The sequence below is a fragment of the Eumetopias jubatus genome, unplaced genomic scaffold (assembly GCF_037043125.1).
Source record: "Eumetopias jubatus isolate StellerSeaLion01/CBP00866 unplaced genomic scaffold, mEumJub1_p1.0 scaffold_2, whole genome shotgun sequence".
NCBI classification, from domain to species: domain Eukaryota; kingdom Metazoa; phylum Chordata; class Mammalia; order Carnivora; family Otariidae; genus Eumetopias; species Eumetopias jubatus.
In genome coordinates, this window is record NW_028274808.1 from 158,196,508 (window position 1) to 158,219,801 (window position 23,294).

At 38.9% G+C, this 23,294-nt stretch overlaps 1 protein-coding gene across 1 annotated transcript in view; it reads right to left on the reverse strand.

Moving 5' to 3' along the window:
* Nucleotides 1-23,294, reverse strand: part of CRACD (capping protein inhibiting regulator of actin dynamics) — a 256,557-nt gene that overhangs the window by 101,141 nt on the left and 132,122 nt on the right. The window contains exon 5 of the mRNA XM_088021156.1: nt 19,057-19,140. Coding sequence (XP_087877282.1) covers nt 19,057-19,117 — 61 coding nt within the window. The 5' untranslated portion in view covers nt 19,118-19,140. The remainder of the gene's footprint in view (nt 1-19,056; nt 19,141-23,294) is intronic.

Genomic DNA, 23,294 nt, shown 5'->3' on the forward strand with positions numbered 1-23,294 from the left:
ACACAAAAGAGCTAAGAAAACAGATTTTGTAGTTCTTGTATCTGCTCTTCTCCTTCCCTCATTCTCAGGAGCCATCCTGCAGGGGAATGCTAGGAGTGGAAGGTGATCTAAACCAACTAACAATCTCATGCTGAAATTCCTAGATTAAAAAAAAAAAAAAGTACCCATCAAATGGGATGGTCTTAGTCCACTTAGGCTGCCATAACAAAATGCCACAGACTGGGTGGCTTATAAACGACAGAAATTTACTTCTCACAGTTCTGGAGGCTGGAAATCAGAGATCAGGTGCCAGCAAGGTCCAGTGAGGGCCCTCTTCTGGACTACAGACTTCCCGTTCTGTCCTCACATGGTAGAGGGGGCCAGGGAGCTCTCTGGAGTCTCTTCTATAAAAGCACTAATCCCATTCAGGAAAGCTCTGCTCTCGTGACCTTGTCACCTCCCAAAGGCCCCACCTCCAAACACCATCACCTTGGGCATTAGGATTTCAACATACAAATTCTGGGGAACACAAACATTGAAACCACAGCAGTTTGGTCTAGTTTAATTCACCAAATCATCAAATATATATATTTAAAAGATTTATTTATTTATTTTGAGAGAGAGCATGCAAGGAAGCATGAGCGTGCTCACACGAGTGGGGAGAGGGACAAAGAGAGAGAATCTTTCAAGCAGACTCCCCCTGAGGGAGGAGGAGCCTGATGCAGGGCTCGATCCCCACAACCCATGAGATTCTGACCTGAGCTGAAACCAAGAGTCGGACGCTTAACCAACGAGCCACCCAGGCACCCCAAATAATTAAATATTTACAATATGCTTCCTCTGGGTCAATTTATAGTCTTAAATTCAAAGATGATTAAGACATGGTTTCTGCTCTTATGAAACATAAGATTCCAACTTTGGTAGAAAGCCCAATGTTCTCCTATAAGATTGTGTGTGGATAAGAAAGCCCCACTTACAGCTTCACATGTATCCATTTTGCTCATTCAATACTATCTATTTTGTTTTCAGGGCTCCACTCACACATTCATTTTTCTGATGACAATGAACAATACCTAAATGAATAAGAAAAAAGTTCTTCACAGTCAGAGCAGTCAGAACTCTTGCTTTCCATAGTCACAATTTGGCCTTACAACAAAGCCCCCCGAGATGAGGTTTCCAAGAATAAATTCTACCTAAAAATGGAGACTTCTTTGTATTAAAAAATAATATCTCAAAGAATCGTTTTACAGTAACTAATGTCCTGCCTTCAAATTATACCTTAAAGGTCCAAGGGGACGTTAGGTATATTTCAACATGTTTCTCCCATTGCAGTGACCTAAACTTCCTGTCTCCATTTAACAATGATGGACGAAAGGAAAGTCCTAAATATTTCTATCTGATCAGGAGTAAATCTAACTGTAAGATTTTTCCTTTATAAGGAGACTTTAACCACCTCAAGACTCAAAATCAAATATAATACAAAATATAAAGGGTACCTGAGGTAAGAGAAGGATGGAAGAGAGAGAAGAGAGAAATAAAAGGGAAGAAAGGAAAGAGTTGAGGAAGGCAGAAAGAAATGGTAGCAAGAGAAAAGAAGATCAAGAAGAAAAAGACAAGGAAGATTAATACCCAATCAAGATGTCTTTATTCAAAAAATTACAACATTGAGAGAAGATCACAAATGAAGAGCTATTTATCTTACAGGAATAAGAATGTGAAGAGCCTAAGGTGAAGACTGAGGGACATGGCCTAAGGTTTGCACCCTCTGACACCTAACCCTTTTGAGATCTGATACCAACTGATGACACCTAGCTCCCAGCTCCAGGGCAAAGGAAGCATGTATGTCACCTGCTGTCAGGTAATGATGGAAAAGCTAGGTTTAAGCCAAAAGCAAATATGTGGTAAAACAGTACTAACAACTGAGGAAAAAAAACAGGGTTGAACCAGGATTAAGTAAGTGGAAGGTTTAGTCAACACAATAGAAAGGAATGATGAATAAAAGACTGGAATAGAGTAGGTTAAACCATCACTATTTACAGATGATATGATGAAAAACCCAAGGAAGTCACCTAAAAAACTACTAAGACAGAATTCAGTAAGTCTGATGGAGTATGAATCAATGGCTTTCATAAATAATAAACAAAAGATATAATGGATGAAAAGGCCACAATTATAACAGCCAAGACAACAAAAGCCCAAGGAATAAGCTTACTAGGAATATGAAGGAATATAGGAAGAAAACTTCAAGACACTTCTACAGGACAGGCAAGTGACCAGTGGAAAAGCACACTATGGTCTTGGATAGGAAAATGTGACATCATGAAGACATCATTCTCTTGAACTTCATCTAGAAGTCAAATGCAGTTTCAGTAGAAAAGAGTAGTGGGGAAAGCTCTGAAAAAGGACAGTAAGGCAAAACTAGTCCTACCAGACATTAAGATGTTTTCTAGACTCTCAATAATTAAAGCAGTATGAAACCATTGCACAAATACACAGATAGATCCATATGAGAATAGAAAAGCCCAGAAAAAAGATCCAAATACATTTTGGAATTTAATATATGATAAAAATGCATCTCAAATCAGTGGGGAAAGATTATTCAATATGTTTTTGCATAGCTGGACAGCCAACTGGGAAAAGATAAATTTGGAACCAATATTCATACCATACACCAAGATAAACTCCAAGCTGAGCAAAGATTAAAATGCTGAAAATGTAACCATAGAAGAACCAGCAGCCACACACACAAAAAATGAGAACCTGACATTTTCTGCCCCCTGGTGGAAGGACATCTATGAAGTAGTCTTAAAAAAAAAAAAAAAAAAGTAATAATAATCTAACTTAAACCTGATTGTGCCTTGGTCCAATTACCAATTTACAGAAACATAAGAACAAAGAAACTACACTTCAGGGATGCCATCAGTAAAATCCGTATTATGGGAGACTCTACACTCAGGGTGCAATACTCTAGTGAATAATGCAAGAACAGTATGTCTGCATACATATTTAATAGTGGAAAGAATATAGATTAGTATTTTCTTATACATACATTAAAAATCTCTAAAGAGATTCACATAAAACTAAAAACAGTGGTATCTTGAGGAGGAAGAAATTGGCATTAGGGATGGGATGGGAAGAAGAGTTCACTTTATACCTTCTAAACTTGAAATTTTGACCTTTGGAAATTCATCATCTATTTAAAAATTAAAGAAAAAAAGCAAAATTAAAGTACCAATGAACTTTTAAAAAAAGGACAGCAGCTCTTAACCTTGAAATGACCATGATAAAAACTCCTGAGTGGAAGTTCCTGAAGAGGTTAACAGCAGGAAGAGATAATGAGCACCTGGATTAAGGTAATGTGTCTTGCTTTTTTTACTGGAGTATTACAATAGTTTCCAAATTCAATTTCCTAACTGCAGTCTTGCACGTTCCAATCCATACTCCATGGCGCTGTGGTAGTTTCTTCGTAAATGTTGCAATGATCTTCCTAAAATGCAGATCTAATCATGTTTAAAAACTTTTGGAGGTTTCTTAAAAAATTAAAAATAGAACTACCAGGAAAAAAAAAAATTAGAACCACCACATGTTCCAGCAATTTCAATTCTGGGTATTTATCTGAAGAAAATGAAAACACTAACTCAAAAAGATATCTGCACCTCGATGTTCACTGCAGCATTATTCTAATGGCCAAGACATGAAAACAACCTAGATGTCCATTGACTGATAAACGGATAAAGAAAACATAGTATATATGTATAAAATGGAATACTAATCAGCCATGAAAAAGAATGAAAACTTGCCATCTGGAGCAAAATGGATGGACCTTGAGGGCATTTTGCTAAGTGAAATAAAAATCCAAAAAACTGAGCTCTTAACAGAGAACAGACGGGTGGTTGTCAGAGGTGAGGGGGTGGGGAGGAAGACATGGGTGAAGGAGATTAAAAGGTAACTTCCAGTTATAAAATGAATAAGCTATGGGCACATAACGTACAGCATAGTGACTATAGTTAATAATACTGTGCTGCATATTTGAAAGTTGCTAAGAGAGATCTTAAAAGTTTTTATCACAAGAAAATAATATGTAACTATATATGGTGACAAATGTTAACCAGACTTATTGTAGTAATCATATTCCAATATATACAAATATGGAATCATTACGTTGTTAGATACAATTACACCTGAAACTAATACAATGTTAGATGTCAATTATACCTCAAACAAAAAACTTTCAGTGTCTCTCTCTTACCTACAGGATCAATTTCAACTCCCTAGCATGGCACAACATTCAACATCTTTCATAGTCTAGCTTTAACTTACCCCTTTTCCAGGGGTTTGCCTTGTAACTTCTCACTACAAATCCTAAACCCCAAACACACTGGATTACTGGCTGGATTCTGAATATATCAAGCACTTTCTTCTCTGTCCATGGTAATCTCCCTGCTTCGAGCTTGTGTCTTCTCTTCTCCAGCTAAGACCCAGCTAAAATGCTTCATCTTTAGGAGGCCTGCCCTCACTTCCCCCAAGCAGAACTTGCAGGGACCATGCTCCCCTCATAGAACTAATTTCCCCCTTCCATCAGGCTCACAGAGTCCTTTGTCAAACACATAATATAGTGCATGTCACAGCATGCCATAACTATTATTTGTTCTAGTCAGTATTTGATAAATGAATTATCATGCCTTACAGCCAACCCAACTCCTTCTCCAAAGAACCTAAATTCAAAGAATGGGATTCCAAAAAAAAAAAAAGAATCAAAAGCCCGGCTTGTAAAAAAAAAAAAAAAAAAAAAAAAATTACTAGTTCACTGAAATGAATTTATTGGCTTGTCTTCATTCCAGATGGTCCTTGAAATCAACATCCTGTATTACTCACAGAGCACATCAAGAGCTGCAGCGAGGCTTGGGCCCTTCTTCCAACATGCTCCAGCAGGCTATCTGACTCCTTCAAAAGGGAACAACTTTCCCCTAGGCATATACCAACTAAAACCCCACTGTCTAGTTTCTTAGGGAGGAGAGTGAAACTGAAGAGGCTTGTTAAGGGAGAGCCAAGAGTTGGTCATAAGAGCAGAGACCAGAAATCACACATACCCCTAATTAGATCCCTGTGCTAATCTCCTAGAAAGCAAAGGAAGCCATCATTCTCACTACTTTTTTTTCTTGCACATACAGGATATTTGAGCTGATGAGCAAGTGTGCGGCTGCAGGAAAACTCCCAAGGTGGCTGCGGATCAAAGTGCTGGAGTGGAGGAGGCCCTCCAGACAAGCGCCTGCCCCACCTATAGGTAGGGATAGGTAGGGTTCTGGGCGCTTTTACTCCTTTTTTTTTTCTTTTACTCAAATGTAATCTTTTTGTCTCCTTCCTCATGTTTCTTACAACCGAACTGCCCTAATTTTGCTTCCCTGCTCTTCATTTTACTTCCCTGCAGTGTTATCACACTGCAAGTTTCAGTGCCACCAAACGGTCACTTAAGTTTCCACAGATTATGCCAAATCTCTGACCCAACACCATTCATGATTTCACTGAACACAACATTAGAGCTCTGACCTAAACCATTACTCTCTGACCATCTCCTTCTTACGCTGTGGCAACCCTGGAATCACAGGACTTAAAGCTGGATGGCATCTGAGAGATCGACAGGTGAATGTATTTGCCCAAGATCACGCTAGTTAATTGCAGAACCTTGATCAGTTTGTTTTCCTAATATCCAGTTCACCGCTATTTCTATCACATCAAACTATCTCCATTCCTTTCATTTTTTTCCTTAATCTTAGATACTGGTTTCGAATTTCTGTTTCATAACAAACTGTGGTCTAGCTCACCAGAATCCTCAAATGAAGGTATTTTCTGATACCAGGAGCATCTTCTTGAATTATACTCAAATTCCCTCTTGCAACAGGGAGTCGAAGTGGTGGGGGAAGGAGGACAGAGAACTGGAGTTGGGGGAGAGACTCATGTTATTCATCTTCAATTAGATGAATTCATCTTCAATCCATCTACCAGTTAGATAGTTCTGAAGTGACCTGGTATTGTACCTCTTTCATAATATGAGTAAGTTGTATTCAGGGCAGTGAAGGTCAAAAGGCAGACCAGGCTCCACTGCAACTACTTGGCCAAACATCCAGAAAGATGGTAGATTTAATTGCTCTGTGTTTATAGCCCAAAATAAATGAAAGGAACAGTATCATTATAAAATAAATAATTTCGGTGAGAATCTTCCTGCAATCACCCAAAAGCCTTTTAGGGAACAAATTATTTGTAGTCATCATAAGAAGAAAATCCCTGCATATTCAAGTAGACATCTGTTATGAATTGAACTTTGTCCCTCCCAGAATACCTTGGAGTCCTAACTCCCAGTACCTCAGAATGTGACCTTGTTCAGAGAGGGTCTTTACAGAAGTAATCAAGTTAAAATGAAGTCATGAGGTGGGCCCTAATCCATGTCCTTATAGAAATGGGAAATTTGGACAGAGATGTGTAGAGAGGGAGGACAACTGGAAGACACAGGGAGCACATCTATCTAGCCAGAGAACACCTCAGGCTACCAGAACCTAGGAGAGAAGAATGAAGCAGATTCTCTCTCACAGCCCTTAGGGTTCAACCCTGCCAACACCCTGATTTGGACTTCTAGTCTCCAGAACTGTGAGAAAATTAGTTTCTGGTTTTTGTTTTCACCCTCTGTCATGTAAGCCACCCAGTACACGGTACTCTCCTGTGGCAGCCCTAACAAACTAGTACAACAGCTGGTGACCAATGGGGTTCTACAAACACCCAGCCAACACTGGCAGGATCAACTTCAGGTGAATGGAGGGACTACCTCTTAATGTTGACAGAAGGTATACAGCTTATAGCTCACCACAGAAAACAAATACAAGAGTTCTTCTACTTCAGAATAATTTACATATTTATGCCAAGGCCAATTTTAAATGATGCTTCTCTCTAAATACCACACTGCCACTTTTTGCCAAACCAGGGTACAGAGAGTGTCCCCCCCCCACACACAGTATATCCCTATATTTGGCTTTGAATAGATCGGAAGTTCCCACAGTTGCTGGGACTATGATTGCAACAATTCCTGTCAGTGTAGCAGATGAAATTGGAACAGCTGCATCTCCAATACACATCATTGTCTTAAAAAGACGTTCAGAGTGAATTACAATTAAATTACAGAGCTGTCAAAAAGGGTTATAATAATAGCATTCATTCACCACATTTACAAGGCCAGACATACACAAAAGGAAATAAAAGCTGAAGGAAAAAAAACCAAAAACCCACTCCACACTACTTACCTCAGCAGGAAATTTGGTTGAGGGGAGAAGAGAAGATGAATTAGGTATCACGCAACGAGCACAGCAACAACAATGCTCTGTGTTTCAGAGGGTCCTCCATAACAGAAGTCAGAGGCGCTTGAAGCCATCATCTGGTAGAGATGTATCTCTCTTTTCCAATTGGAAAAAGAAGGGCCAGCCAGGTTGCCATGACTCACCCACAGTTACAGACAAGCAAGGGAGGAGCTGGGACCTGAACCAAGAGCAAGGGTACCTCCCGCCAGTGGCCTGAACAAGGAAAGCAAAATCAGGACAGCCAGATCTGGCCCCTTGTTTTGCTCTCATCTAGAAGAGGGTATTAATTTATCCAGCAATTGTTTATCACGCAGCTCTTGGAGAAGCTTGAATACTGTCCTTTGCTTTTGTCACAGGTAAAAGAGGGGAGGAAAATCCTCAACTGCCATTTATGCTAGTCAATTCTGTTACTAATCAATAATGCATTCAGAACCACCGGCAGAATGGTACAATTCACTTAGTCACCTTCAACTTCAGTGTCCAAAAGATAAATTGAAGATAGTAATGCTTATGCAGTGAGAAAACTCCTTGAATACAAAAAAAAATCCCTGCTAACTAGATCACCATGCAATCCAGCTATCAACAAATACCTACTGCGTTCCCTCCTTGTATAAGATGTGGTAGAGACTGTCAGGGACACAGAGGGGTGTCACGTTTAGACTTGTTTCTCAAGAGCTCCTAGTCTCATTAAAGAGACCAGATACACAGAAAGATAAAGCAAAACAAGGCAGCACATATACTGTATTTTAAAACTACTAACTCAGTCATATGAATAAGTTCAGAGCAAGGAGAAAACTGATTGATTCTTACCAATCTATTTTTCACCCTTTCTTCCCTGCATATGATCATATAATGGCGGCTTTCTTGGCACCCTCAGGTTTCCCGAGTGTTCTAAAAATTTATTTCAATTGGTCATTCAATTAAACCTTCCTTTCCACTAGTAAGTGGTATTTCCATTATACATAAAGTCCCAGCCCACCCCCCATTTTAGATCCTTGCTTGGTGGCAGTGGAATGAATCACTGGGGAAAAAAATAAAACATCTGTAACAGTACTACACAGGATAAAATCTATGACTTTATAGGAGTTGTTCTCTGAAATAAGACTAAGGATAAATAACACATGACATTATTCTTCTATCCTGTGCCAAGGGCAGGTATCACTTATTGATCATGTAATTATTTTTCTGCTCAGTGCAAATACAGCTCTACAATCTTTCTTATCACAGTACCACTGAAAGTCACTGGTAAATGGTCAAAATTGACTCGTGATAATGGAAGCCATTTGCAGTTAAAGTCAGATTTCTGTGTCTAACTTCTTAATAAGCTAATTCTGCCACAACATTTACTGCTCTGTTGAAAATGTGATGAGCAGAGCATGATTAACAGACAAGTGTGACAGGGATGCACAGCTATGCCCCAGTATCCATTCTCCATTTCTTCAATGAAATGTTAAACTCGAGTTTTAGCTGGCTACCTGGCTCTCTGCTAAAAAGTCTATAGCTATCTTTTTTTTTTTTTTTTTTTTGGTGGAAATCGGAGGGTAAGACGAACCATGAGAGACTATGGACTCTTGAGAAACAAACTGAGGGTTCTAGAGGGGAGGGGGGTGGGGAGATGGGTTAGCCTGGTGATGGGTATTAAAGAGGGTACGTTCTGCATGGAGCACTGGGTGTTATACACAAACAATGAATCATGGAACACTACATCAAAAACTAATGATGTAATGTATGGTGATTAACATAACAAAAAAAAAGTCTATAGTAAGTTCTAGATAATGGGATATAATCAACTTCCAGGATGTGTGTTTAAATGGGTGGAGAACACACACCAGGTTTGGCCAAGAAACAAAGAGCAGGAACTTAGGTCCCAGATGTCCTTATGGAGAGAACCACCATATTGTCTTGAACCTAAGCTGTTAAAAGAGAGAAATAAATTTCTATTGTATTTAAGTTAATGTTATTTTCAGTACTGCTCTTTATGGTCAAGCTTATATCCTGACTGGTAAAAAGCACATATTAATTCACACTAACCTAGAGAACCAATTATTTTATTAGGAACAAGGCAATATGGAAGAGTAAAAGGAAGTTTTGCTTTCAAATAAAAATCAAAGAAAATATTCTTCCAATCTGCTTTAAATATTTTCAGGGGTGAGAATCTCATATCCCCATACATTCTGTATTTATGTAGAGAAAGGGTGAGCAAGCACACATCTCATATATCTTTGCATATAAATCTGATCATATGGAATATCTCATATGGAAGTTCACAGACACAATACTGAGACACAGGAGTACTGAAATCTGTTTCAAAACCATAGACCCTGACTTTTTGCCATGAGAAATGGCAAACAAATCACAAACAAATCTGAGGATCTACACTAGTAAATAAAGTATGTTTTTCTATAATTAGTACTGGACTTTTAACCTCCAGCCCTTTTCCCAACATGCACACACACACACACAAACACATCCATGCTTATACTCACACACAGACATACATACAAACAAAACATTTACACAGGTTACAAAAGAGTTTAGAAAAGTATGTGGGGTTTTAGTCATCGGTCCTGGATGATTTTGATTCTTATGAAGTATATCCTCACAGTCTCTGCCCCACTTCAAACTATTCCTTGGTATTACTGTAGTCTGAATAGCAAGCGAGACAGGTGTATAGCTGCTCAGCATGGGCTCTTCTGTGACCCTACTATAACTTCATGGTGGGAACAAATGCAGGGTTTTCAAAGGCCAGTATGAACAGATTCCATCCCCATAACTCTTGGTATTGCATTATTTATTTTTGGTGGGTGTGGGAAAGGAAGGGAAGGACTCTAATGTCCTTTTAATTTTTAATGTCAGCACCCAATTTAAAAAACCGTCTTAAGACCTGATTTTATTTACCTCAATCTTCACCCTTCCCTGGCTTACTTTCAAGCAAAGCTAGCCAATAATTACAAAAGACCAAAAGGATTATAATGATTCATTTTTCTCTTTTTATATTTCATTGAAATTTTTCTTTAAACATTTATCATTTCACTTAGAAGTGAGACCTAAAACCTCACCAACTTAGAACAGATTGATGGAAGAGGATCTGTTTGCCTACTACTAAAGCACCTCATTCAGTGAAGCTAGGGAGATGGATTGCCAGATCCCAATAAGAGACCATTTTAATCATAAGAAAAGGAATTTTAAATATATATGAGCAAAAACAACCAAAAAAAGGGCAAAGAGCTACAGCCTAGAGTGTAAACAAGAGAAGCTTAGGTACTCAAGGAATCCAAATTAAGGGATTTGGATTATCATACTAAGAAAAAAGGACAAAGGTGCCTGGGTGGCACAGTGGGCTAAGCGTCCAACTCTTGGTTTTGGCTCAGGTTGTGATCTCAGGGTCATGGGATCAAGGCCCGCATCAGACTCCGCGCTCAGCACGAAGTCTGCTTGAGACTCTCCCTCTGCCCCTCCATCCCATGCACACATGCTCTCTCTCTAATAAATAAATCTAAAAAAAAAAAAAATAAGAAAGGACGTTCTAGCTTATCGATCTTGCCACTCTGTGTCAAGGGACCAGCCCAGTGGTCCCCTAGGCAAGGTGACTGTGTAGGAATATGCAGGCTGTTCCCTGCATGAGGATGCCCAGCCAAGCTGCAAGAGGCGAATCACTCACCAAGTACCAGGCCAGGGACTCCAGCACAGGGCTGTGTCTGCCTGGAGGAGGGGCAATTTTTTTGACCATGCATAAGGTTTTGAATCATGGGCCCATGCGGCTGCATCTGCCCAGAGAGGACACTGTAGGATAGTAGATTATGCCAACTCCAGAATATGCCATTTTAGCATAAGGATTATTTTGAGCTGAAGGCAATTGAGAAGCAGATACAGGAAAAGCTCTCTGTCCTTCCCTTATTTGCCTAGAAGCAGGACAAACATTTACAAAGGTACCCTCCCTCCCCTCTCGACCAGCAAGGACAAAAGTTAAGGACTGGAAACAACTTAAACCATTATCAGCCTGGAGATGGCACCAGAAGAATCTATGTAACAAACCTTACTAACTAGCTTTATCTTTCATTAGTTTCTCTCTATATTTGCCTTCCCACAATTTGCCACCCCTAGAAATTCAGAGTCCTTTTCTTTTGTCTTATCATGTCTCTAAATATTTATTGTCCCGTTGCTAAGATGGTATAGAAAATCAAATTCTAACCATCCCTTGAAGTTACTATCTCTGAGTACTCCCATTCAAAGTGTGATGCAAACATTAAAAAGCTTATTTTTTCAGGGGCACCTGGTGGCTCAATTGGTTAAGCATCTGACTCTTGATTTCAGCTCAGGTCATGATATCAGGATCCTGGGATTGAGCCCTGTGTTGGGCTCCACACTCCGCAGGGAGTTTGCTTGTCTCTCTGCCCCTCCCACCGCTCATGTTCTCTCTCTCAAATAAACAAATAAAACCTTTTTAAAAAGACAAAAATCAACAACAACAACAAAAAAAACCACAAGCTATTTTTTCAGGGCACTTGGGTGGCTCAGTCGGTTGAGCGTCCAACTCTTGGTTTTGGCACAGGTCATCATCCCAGGGGTTGTGAGATCGAGCCCCCTGTTGGGCTTGTGCTCAGTGGGGTGTCTGCTTGTCCCTTTCCCTCTCCCTCTGCACCTCCCCTGGCTTGAGTGCTCGCTCTTTCTCCCTCTCGCTCAAATATATAAAATCTTTAAAAAAACCTTTTCCCCCCATTAATCTGTTTTTTTGTCAGTCCAGTTTACAGAGCCCCAGATAGAGAACAAAGGAAGATAGTGGGAAAAATAATTTTTCCTCCCTTACAACGCCTGTCCCTCATTCTCAAAGAGCAGTTTTGTTTCAAGGATTAGAAGATCTGTAGCCCTGTATGGAGTTAAGTACTAGATGATCTCAAAAAAGGGAAGGAGGAGGATTGGGGATACTATGTATGCACTCTCTCTCAGTAACAGGGTACCCCTGGGTTAGGAGGAGAGGCTAAGCTGAGCAGAGCCAGCGTTGTGGGAATGTAACCTATACAGTCCCAAAGAGCCCTGTGCTTGTTCTAATGTTTTGCTTGTACTGTTTAAAATTCTTAGTTTTTGAACAAGGGGCCCCACATTTTCATTTTGCACTGGACCCCACAAATTAGGTAGCCATTCCTTAAGGTAAAGGTGGCATAGTAAAGGGCTGAGGATTTAGAAACCACTCAATGCTGCAGCCTCTGGAAGCACAGTTCAATATGCAATTCTGGACTTGGGGGTGACAAGACAAAGAAACCTCAAGAAGCTATGGACCAGGCCCGCCTATAATCCATGGGCTGGTAACAACAGAGCACCCAGCGCCTGCTGCCAGGGGTGAGCAGTTCAGGGTGGTTAATTTTGTAACCTAATTGCTCCTCCTGCAAGTATGAAAAGACTGTGAAGATTCGAGTCCCCCAGAGAATTACTTACAGGTACCAAAGAACACAAGTACTCCAGCTCAGTGATGGTCCTTTCCATTCTCTACAATCTCTCGATGATTACTGGGTTAACTACTAGCCCAGGACAGCAGGTGGGAGAATCAAAGAGAAATTTCTTCATTGACTAGTTTGATCACAGACACTTCTTTTAATAATAGGAAAATTGATTGTCATACTCACCTGCCCTCCTCTCCTTCTTTATTACCCTTCAGCATTTTTATCCTTCTCTTCTAACTTTTTAAACTTTTATTACAATGTGCAATATTACCAAGGCTAATTTTTTATAGGAAATATTCAGGAAATTTCATTAAGATCATATGTAACCCTCCCCACTAATTCAGCAGTGAGACAAGTCATTAGGGTGAAAATAAATTCTTTTGAAATTTTCAAAATGATAGCATAAATAAAGTTTTAAGACTTAGCCTACTATTATCTCCAATGACAGAATTATAAAGGACTTTTTAAAAGACTTTATTTATTTATTTTAATCTTAAAAAAACGGGGCACAGTTGGTTAAGGGTCTCTTCATTTCGGCTCAGGTCATGATCTCATGGTCGTGGGTCGGGCTCCAAGCTCAGTGGGGAGTCTGCTTGAGATTCCGGCTCTCCCTCTCCCTCTGCCCATCCCCCTGCTTGCACTCTCTCTAATAAATAAATTAAGATTTATTAGAGAGAGCGCAAGTGCAAGCAGGGGGGAATGGCAGAGAGAGAGGGAGAAACAGGCTCCCCACTGAGCAGGGAGCCAGACTTGGGGCTCGATCCCGGGACTCCGGGATCATGACCTGAGCTGAAGGCAGATGCTTAACTGACTGAGCCACCCAGGTGCCCCGATTATAAAGGATTTCTTATCTTCTTTATATTCTTATTTATCTTCAAAATGTTTCATAGTATTTTATGATTCAGAAAAATAAAAATTTCAAAGGGTTTAACCTGAGTAAAAACTATTTCCACATATTTTAGAAAGATTTTTTTTCCATATAAACTACTGATATACTAATTTTTTTTAAGATTTTATTTTTTAAGTATTCTCTACACCCAACATGGGGCTTGAACTCATGACCCTGAGATCAGGAGTCACATGCTCTACTGACCGAGCCAGCCAGGGGCCCCTAAACTGCTGGTATACTAATTAGAAATCAATTTTACCTATTCATTAAAGCTGGTTCCTTAAGAACTTCTACTTGGCAATATTTTGATAGCTTAGCTCAAATTGCTGCATCTTTTCATCTTTGAAAGCCTTAAGAATGTCACTTAATTTTTCAAATTGGGGATTGAAAAACACAGGAAAAAGAAAAGTAAATATCATTCATAATCTAGTTGGTTGAAAAAAATAATATAAAATAAAAAGCAAAATATTCCCCAACCCCAGTTTTCTTAAACATGAACAGACTTATCTATAATACACTTTTTTTAAATAAATGGGAGATAAAAAATTTTGATTTTTTTCACATGAAAGTATATCATGCACATCTACATTGGGCATCACACACACACACACACACACACACACACACACACAATACATACGAACCTTGTTCTTCTTAATGACTATCTGAACCATGATTTATTTAGCCAATTTTCCTACTGTTGAGCAATAGATTGTTTCTTGCCATTGCAAATATGGCTTCAGTGAATATTTCTGTATATGTATTTTTATATACAATGCTATTACTTCTACAAAATTCTTTTTTTATTTTTTAAGTAGGCTCCATGCCCAGCGTGGAGCCCAATGTGGGGCTGGAACCCAGGACTCTGAGACCAAGACTTGAGCTGAGATGGAGTTGGACACTTAACCGACTAAGCCACCCAGAGGCCCTACTTCCGCAAAATTCTTAAGAGTGCTATTCTTCAATTAAAGAGGACAGACATTTTAAATCTTAATAAATGCAATCAAATTAGCCTCTTATAAGGTTGATCAATTATACTCTCATAGCATATGAGTCCCCCATTTCTCACATCCTTTATTGCATATAACATTATCAATGTTTTTCAAATGTTCTTAATCTGATTCTAAAAAAAGTGTTTTCATTCATATCCCAGAACATCTTTTCCTATAATTTTTGGCCACTTGTGAAACTTCTGTAAATGTGCTCATATCCATTCCTATGTTTTCACTGTCTTTCTCTTACTGTTCACTTTTATACATTTAGTTGCTCAGCGCCCCCCACTAATGCTAGCTGATCACGTCTTCACGGGGCCCAGAGCCAAGGCTGCCCTTAGACTGAGGGGACAGCAGCATCTAAGACCACAGCAGCCTCACTAGTTACTCTAATCTTTTATTGTTCTCACATCCTAGCAGGAAAGAATAAAAGATGTCTACCTGCTACTAATGACCAAAAGTATAAAGGTTTAACAGTGCTTTGGAATATTCAAATACCAAGAGATGGCTTAGTGGAAAGCAACACACCACAGCATACACAGTTTTCTTCATTTGAATAACTTCACATGTGCACACAGCAGTAAGAATCACAGCACACCTCACCACACCGGGAGCAGCCTTAAAGAGACAGAGCCATCTACTCTCAGCAGAAAAATTTTAAATAACTGCATAGAACACTCTGATTATCCTTTGTAAAAAAAATATCTGGATATTTTAAAAAAACAACTAGAATAAAATTTACCAAAAAATGACAAATATTTGGTTAGAATGGAGAGTTTGAGAGATATTTTTTCTCTTCTTTAAATTCTCTTAAATGGTATTTTAATTTCATCATTCAAAAGTAAATTTTAATTCTGAAATTAGAGTGGTCATGGTCGCACAACTCCATGAATGTACTAAAAACACAGAGGTGTACACCTTAAAAAAGTAAATTTGATGATATGTGTATTATTTCTCAATAAAGTTGTGATCTTCATAAAAGTAAAATTCTAACATTAAAATACTGAATTGCAGGGACAGGCAATATACGGGAATTCTGTGCTTTCTGCTCAATTTTGCTATAAAACTAAAACTGCTCTAAAAAAATAAAGTGTATCTTAAGAAAATACTACGATGCAGTTTTTGTTAATTTCCCACTAATATTATGTTAAAAATTCTGGAAGGCAGAATACATAAAAGCTACAGCACAGACAAACCTCTTTGCAACCCCTTGTTCTTGGTAATGATATCTGATAAGCAGTTGAATGTGGCTTCTTAAAGTATCAATGAAATTTGTGTCAGTATATTCAAAAACTTCTGTGTGACTTTGATCCTAAGGTAACTTATTGAGCCTGTGTAGTAGAGTGATCTATGCTCCCATTATGCTTAGTAGAATTAACAATGTTAATATGGAGAAAGCCAGTATCTTAGAGATATTCATTCTTTCTCTTTCTATTCTGGCTCAGCTTCTGGAGTCCCGGCTGAAAATTTCATTGTGTTGAACTATTTCATATAAAAAAATTAAGTTCTAGGTTAATTAAAAAGCCACTAAGAATAAATTGATTCCATTTATCACCAGTGTACTGTATCTCTGAGGGCTGGCTATTCTTTAGAACTTTCTATTTGAAGGCTAAGCCAAAAAGGGAGAACTTACAAATATTGCATCTGAAGTGCTAAATAAGAAGCCATAATAATCATCAAGATACAAGTGAACTGTTCTACTATAATGAATTTGGTTAAAATAAACTTGAGTGTTTCTTTAATTTTTCTGTTCTTCAAGAAGATATATAAAAATAAGATCCATTTTTATTCCCAAATGATGAATGGAAACAAAAGAATATTTCTGTGTTATGGCAGTCTGGTGTATGAAAAAGCCACTACCCCTAACTTGGGATCTTAAAAGTTTAAGTTAACTTCAAGTGTTACAAAATCTGTTCTTGAAAGCTCAGATAGGAGAATGCCTCTTCCTGAAAGGAAACTTGAGAAATCCTTAGGAAGAAATCCCTGAATACTAGTTAGGTTTCAAACTAAGGGCATAAGGAAATGTTAGGTTCTTTCTAGCCAAGCCTATTCCTCACACCTAAATTAAGGTACAGCTAAAAACGTGAAACAAGATTTAAACAATATTTGCCACAAAATTTCACATTTCTTCTTTCAGTTTGCTACCTTGCTACAAGTCTTTCTGGGGGCTATAACTCGTTCAAGTGACTGTGTTTTCAGATCATCTTCCCGTGACAGTGTCACTTAGGAGGAACATCTGTGACTAGAGATGACTTTCTTTGTTTTGCCTGTTATGCATCAAGCTGTGCGGACTGACCTCCCCAAACTGCCACTGTGTTCTGAGAGAGGTGAGAAGGAGCCAAAGAAAACGCAAACAAATAACAACCCAGAAGCTGAAAAAATACAAAGGAATCCACCTGATGAATGAAGAAGGTAGGAAACTTCTGACTGAACTTAAAGTGATCTATGGCTGCTCAGGTTTTATTAAATTTGAATCACCACCCATCAAAACAAAAACTAGTAACCTAAGGTTAACACTTTGGCCTCACTTTAAAGTATATTATTTTCTCTATGCCTTTTATTTTCCCCTTCAACTTTAAGGGTACAAATCCTCTATTCAGCCTTTTTTTTTTTTTTTTTAAAGTCAGCACGGGGAAGGGACACATTTTCTTGTTCTATCTTATGGGCACTAAAAGGACATGGCTATGGCTCTAAGAAAAGTGTTACTTGTGAAGTCACATAGAGTACAATGCCTGGCACAAAGTACATAATAAGTTCCCATTAAGGAGAGAATGAGAGCTCTGCTTTTTGAAGGTTCTATGTATCTACTTCTTCACAGGTGCAAAGCAGTTCAGTGCATACTATTTTTTCCTATTTCTATATTAAATACTACCTCCTACCCCATCTAAGGACATTTAGACAAATATCTTGCTGTATTATAGGAGGATAGGAATGAGATAGATCATTATGCGTCTGTTTCTTCCCTGATTAAATGCCAGAGCCAACTTCTAATGTCAAAGACCTACGATAACACCAATTCGCTCTGGAGAAGGTGCCTTCTCCTACCTTCTGTTTGAGGCTCGTGGTCAATGGGCTACACAATTTCTCATGATTCAAAGAAATAATAGCTTAAAATGAAACCTGGTTTACTAGGGGTTTGGATTAAGAAATCCTTAAGAAATCTTGAGCCACATAATCAAGAAAAAAAGAAAAACATTCTCCCCTGCCCCCGCCCCCAAATTCACCCTAAACAATAAGGAACTAGGAACAAAAAGGCTGAATAGAGTGTTCTGTAACCTCCCTTAGGGACACAGTAAAACCTTTATAACATGAGTCCCAGAAATTACTCTGGGGACAGGCTCTCACACAATGGGAAGTCATACTGGCCAGAGGGTCTGTGTTGTGGAGTGCGGGCAAAAAGGGAAAAAGAGAAGTTCAGTGCAGGCATCATGCAGAATGTCTTCCAAAGCTCTTGTTTGTCCTAATTTTCATTTCTACTTTCCCAAAGAGGAAAGTTTATAACATCCAAATAAGCTATTTTAAACCTATTTTTTTTTAAAGGAGAGAAGCTGCTCCAGATAAAACAAAACAAAAAGACATAACACCCAGGAAATCAACCAGCAAGAACGAATCAGTATACACAGATCCTTTATATCTCTGCCAAGAAAGGTGGGGTAAATCCAATCACTGTTGGTTTCCATGTATGTCATTGGAAGGAATTTTGGGGGAAAAAATTGAAATGAGAGTTTAAAATCAAAATGTCCTGATCACTAGTAGTAAAAATAGATGTATTTTAGGGCTCATTCAATGCAATACATTATGACAATTCTTATTTATATGGTATTATTGAAGGATGAGTTTCAGTTTCAAAATTTTCAAAAATAAAAGCATTTTGAACAGAAATTTTTACATAATACATTGAACATGAATAGAATGTAAACTGTTCTTGGGGTCTCAGGGCCATTACTATTAGGCTTCAATGCAATAAAATGATATCTTAAGGGAAGTATTCAAGATGGTCTGTTCCTATTGATGCCCTTGAGCCTTAAAACATTTCTGCGCCTATTTTAAAATAAGTATTCTGCCTCCTTCTTTCATGTGTTTAACTGTCACTTCTTATTAGGTCGGTGAGTCTGATTCTCATAATTCCTTCTTTTAAGTTTATGTTTCTTGTGCCTGTGATAGAGGAGGTTAAATGATCAAGCAGGATAGACTTATATGTATAGAGAGGATCATTAGGTGTCAAGCAAAAGTCTAAGAAGCTCCCCCGGGAGTTTGGAGGATGAATGGCATCTGTTTCAGCTGCCTCGACTGTGCTGTGTCCCAGACAGCTGAGGTTACTGTACAAGTAATTTATGGTTAAATCCGAAGCAATAAGGAAAAGATGGCTTTTGTCTCTTTAATTTGCCACTCAGAGTAGCCCCTCCATACCGTACCTGAAATAACAGCACCCAGAGTCTCATTATGGACATTCTGTGTAAGTTTAATTTCCTCCATGGCCAAGGTTTTGTTAAATGTTACTGAAATAAAAAGTACAGCATGCAATCTGTGAGCACAAAGCTTATGAAACTGTAAAAAAAAAAAGCGCCCCACACTTATATTATCAATTCTGTCCTTTACCTTCCACTTCAGTGAAAGAAAGCACGTTACCTTCATCATACGGAGGCACAGAATTTGTAATAAAATGGAATAGATGGAGGGAAACAAACTGATATCTGTAATAAAACACTGCAATTATTATTGCATTTCACAGTCTATAAAAATGGCACATTCACAGAATTACAGTCTCCGTCAAACTGCTGGCCCCTGCCAAGAGGGAGAAATCTACTGCACTCCTCACACCTGAAAAGGGAAAGGTAAGATTAGTTCACAGCGCATTCCCTTTCAGTATTAATGGAGTCAGTGTTTACACTAGGTGAAACTACATGACTCCCAAACTATGAAGAAGAAAACTCTATCTGGCCAAATTTACAACCCTCTCACATCTTATCTCTTCTGTTTCAAAATGCTCTCTGATATCCAAAAATTTGTATTCTGTTATTATAGTCTAATTTCTTGTAATGTTTTCAAGCTAAGAGAATAATAGGTTTATAAAACGTAACAATAATCATGACGATGTTTTCTTTTGTTCCTGTATTATTTTCCAAGTAGCTTAACATATTTTGCAAATATCCATTCTCACAGAGGTTGTTTATTAGGAAAAAATTATCCTGGATTGACAAACTAAGGGAAAAATAATTTTTGAAACATTTAAATTTATATAAAGGTCGAGTATTACTCTCCTGCTTTGCCAGGTATAACAAGTTTCCATTTTAAGTTCTATTTCTTTAGAAAAATCAAATTCTATGTGCTTTTCTAGCTATGTCCATAGGTTCTTTTGGCATCCATCTTCCTACTTGGTATAAGTAATCACCTAAACTGTCTTAATACCATAATGTCTTTTTTTTTAATTTTCTTATACTTTTTGAAATACCAACCACATTTTTTATTAAGTATTACATTCTCTGCATTTCTGTGAACTTCAAACTTATTTTTTCTTATTTTCATGCCCTGCATGGAGCCCAAGGCAGGGCTTGAACTTAAGACCCTGAGATCAAGAGTCAGACGCTTAACCGACTGAGCCACACAGGCACCCCTAAACTTTTGATCTTTGTAATTTGTACAGCTTTTATCATGTTCCTTTTTTTTTTTTAGATTTTATTTATTTATTTATTTGAGAGAGAGAGAGAGAGAGCACAAGTGGGAGTGCGGGGCAGAGGGAGATGGACAAGCAGACTCCCCGCTGAGCAGGGAGCCGGATGTGGGGCTCGATCCCAACACCCTGGGATCATGACCCGAGCAGAAAGCAGGTGCTTAACTGACTGAACCACCCAAGGCCCCAAGATGGCCACTTTCTAATCTCCGGAACCTTTAAATATGTTACCTTACGTAGCAAAGGGGCTTTGCAGATGTGATTAAACCAAGGATGTTGAGATGAGAAGATTATCCTGGATTTCCCAGGTAGGCCCACTGCAACCACGAGTACCCTTACAAGAGAGGCAAGAGTGTCAGGAGTCCCAGGAAGAGGTATTAGGACAGAAGCAGAGGTCAGAAAAAAACTAGAAGATGCCAGGGAAGGGGAGCAGAATATGTCAACTCAAATATGCCATTTTGGCATACTGATTATTTTGAATTAAAGTTACTTGGGGGATAGTCAGTGCAAGAACACTCTTAACTCTCTTGTGTGTCCCCCGCTGAAAGCAGGAAATAAATCTCTCATGTGAAAGGTGCCCTCCCTGTACCAGTTGGGTAGAAGGCATCCTTATTACCAGAGAGGCAAGTTAGGGCCAAAGGATGTATAAACAAACTTTGTTACTTTTTCACTAATTTAGTAACCCAAACCCAAATCTTTTCGTTCTGTCAGTTCTTCACAAATTTATTGTTTGTCTAAGAGGTACAGAAGCTTCTTGCTTTGGTTACTTCTTTGAGTTTCAGATTTTTAAAGGGCTCCTGTACGTATGAAATCAAATTTTTTTTTTCCTGTTAATCTATCTTATGTTCATTTCATTATTACACCAGGCAAAGAACCTAGAAGGAAACATTTTTCTACCCCTGCACTACATTGCTGGCCTTGAAGATGGGAGGAAAGGAGCCATAGGCCAAGGAAGGTGGGCAGTCTCTAGAAGCCAGAAAAGGCACAGAAAGGGATTCTCCCCTTGAGCATCCAAAAGGAACACAGCCCTATTCCCTCATTTTAGCCTTCTGACCTCCAGAATGATAGGATGATAAACTTGCACTGTTTTCATCCACAAACTTCAAGGGAATTTGTTACAACAGCAAGAGGAAACTCATATACATCCTCAGAAAATTATCAAGATTTCTGTGGTCAAACAATTTTGAGAAACATTATTCACTCGATCTCCCTCTCAGTGACTACAATTTGAGACGTCCTACAGTAAAGAATCCTGTTTAACTTTGTTTAACTAGAATTTCCCAAAAGTTTTAACCATAGACATTTTAAGGACTATTTAACTGGAACCTACTTTGGGAAACAATGGTTTAAGGATTTATGCTATGGATGATGGCATCCAGAAGGATGCAGACATTCATTGACCTAGAATGAAATTCCACCCACTGATGGCATTTCAGTGAATTATTACTGAGTGTCCATTACAGCTTTACATGTGACAGGTACTGGAAGAGGGAAGAAGGGATGAGACATGAAGACCAAAGAAAATATTAGCGATTCTAAGGAAATTATCATTTCATATGGAATATGACATATTTACCAAAAGCTATAAACCGGGTAGAAAATGTTAGGTACTGTGTGTATATATGGGGGCAGGATGAGCTGTGGTGGGAGTTTGGAGGAAAGAAAACGAATGATTTCTGGGAAGTGGTGGGTGTCAGAGAATGAACCGTGGAAGAGCTGGCGTTCGGTTTTGTCTTTTAGGGGCAGCGAGGCTGAGGGGAAGACAGGGAAGAAGGAGGACGTTCTGGGGTCGTGGCACCGGGGGAGCAGCCCTACCACTTACAGGCACCACCTGACCCAGGACTAAGCTGTTCCCTACTGGGGAAGGTAAGACAAGCCTTGGTAAGCCACATCCTTGTCTGTGCAATAATCAGAATTATAAATTGGGGTTCTAGTTCCAGAAAATTCTGAAGTTGTTACAAAAAGACCAAAATTTACGGCAAATAAATGAACACCAAATGATGTGTTTTTAAAATACACAAGTACAGGGGTACCTGGGTGTCTCAGTTGGTTAGGCACCTTACTGTTGATCTCAGCTTAGGTCTTGATCTTGGTGTCATGGGTTCAGGCCCCATGTTGGGCTCCTTGCTAGATGTGGAACCTCCTTAAAAAAATAAATAAAGTAAAAGGCATGTAGGGACACCTGGGTGGCTCAGTCAGTTAAGCATCTGCCTTCGGCTCAGGTCATGATCCCAGGGTCCTGGGATCAAGCCCCGCGTCAGGCTCCCTGTTCGGTGGGGAGTCTGCTTCTCCCTTCTCCCTCTGCCTCTCCCCCTGCTTGTGCTCTGTCTCTCTCTCAAATAAATAAATGAAACCTTTCAAGAAAAATATATAAGTATACATGACCAAATACTTAATGTAAAACTTTATCTTATATGCTCCTTTTGGGGTATCTTCCTGCATGGAATGGACTTTCTCAGGCTCCTTAAAATATGTCCCGGGTAAAGTTTAGACTAAAGATGTTTTTTGCTTTTCCTGGTGAATCTTCCTAGTGGTAAGGATGGCTTTCTTTATTGTTCCTTGGACCCCTAAACTTCAGTTCAGAATTGGAGTCACCTATTCCGAAAAGTTTCAATACCAATTCTGTGTCCACGAAGACTATGCTTTAATAGTAAATGCTAAAGGAGGACCGTTTCTGTGCTACTTTAAGCTTCCTGATGGGTGTCAGTTTTAGTCTCCTTGGGAGCAGAAACTATCTCACTGTTTGTTCCTTGGAAGCTGAGACTCCAGAGCAGCGGAGGCATTCAGCATATGTTTGTTGAAATGGTGAAAGGATTATCGAAGTGAAATCTTGGCTCCACTCAAATCAATTTAGAAAAAGATTTTTTTTAAGCATTTATTTCAACATGGAAAAGGAAGATTAAAGCATGTGGCAGTTTAGAGATAAGAAATTCAACAGAATTTTTTGGTGGGGGTGGGGCCTTTAGAGCCTAGAAGAAACAG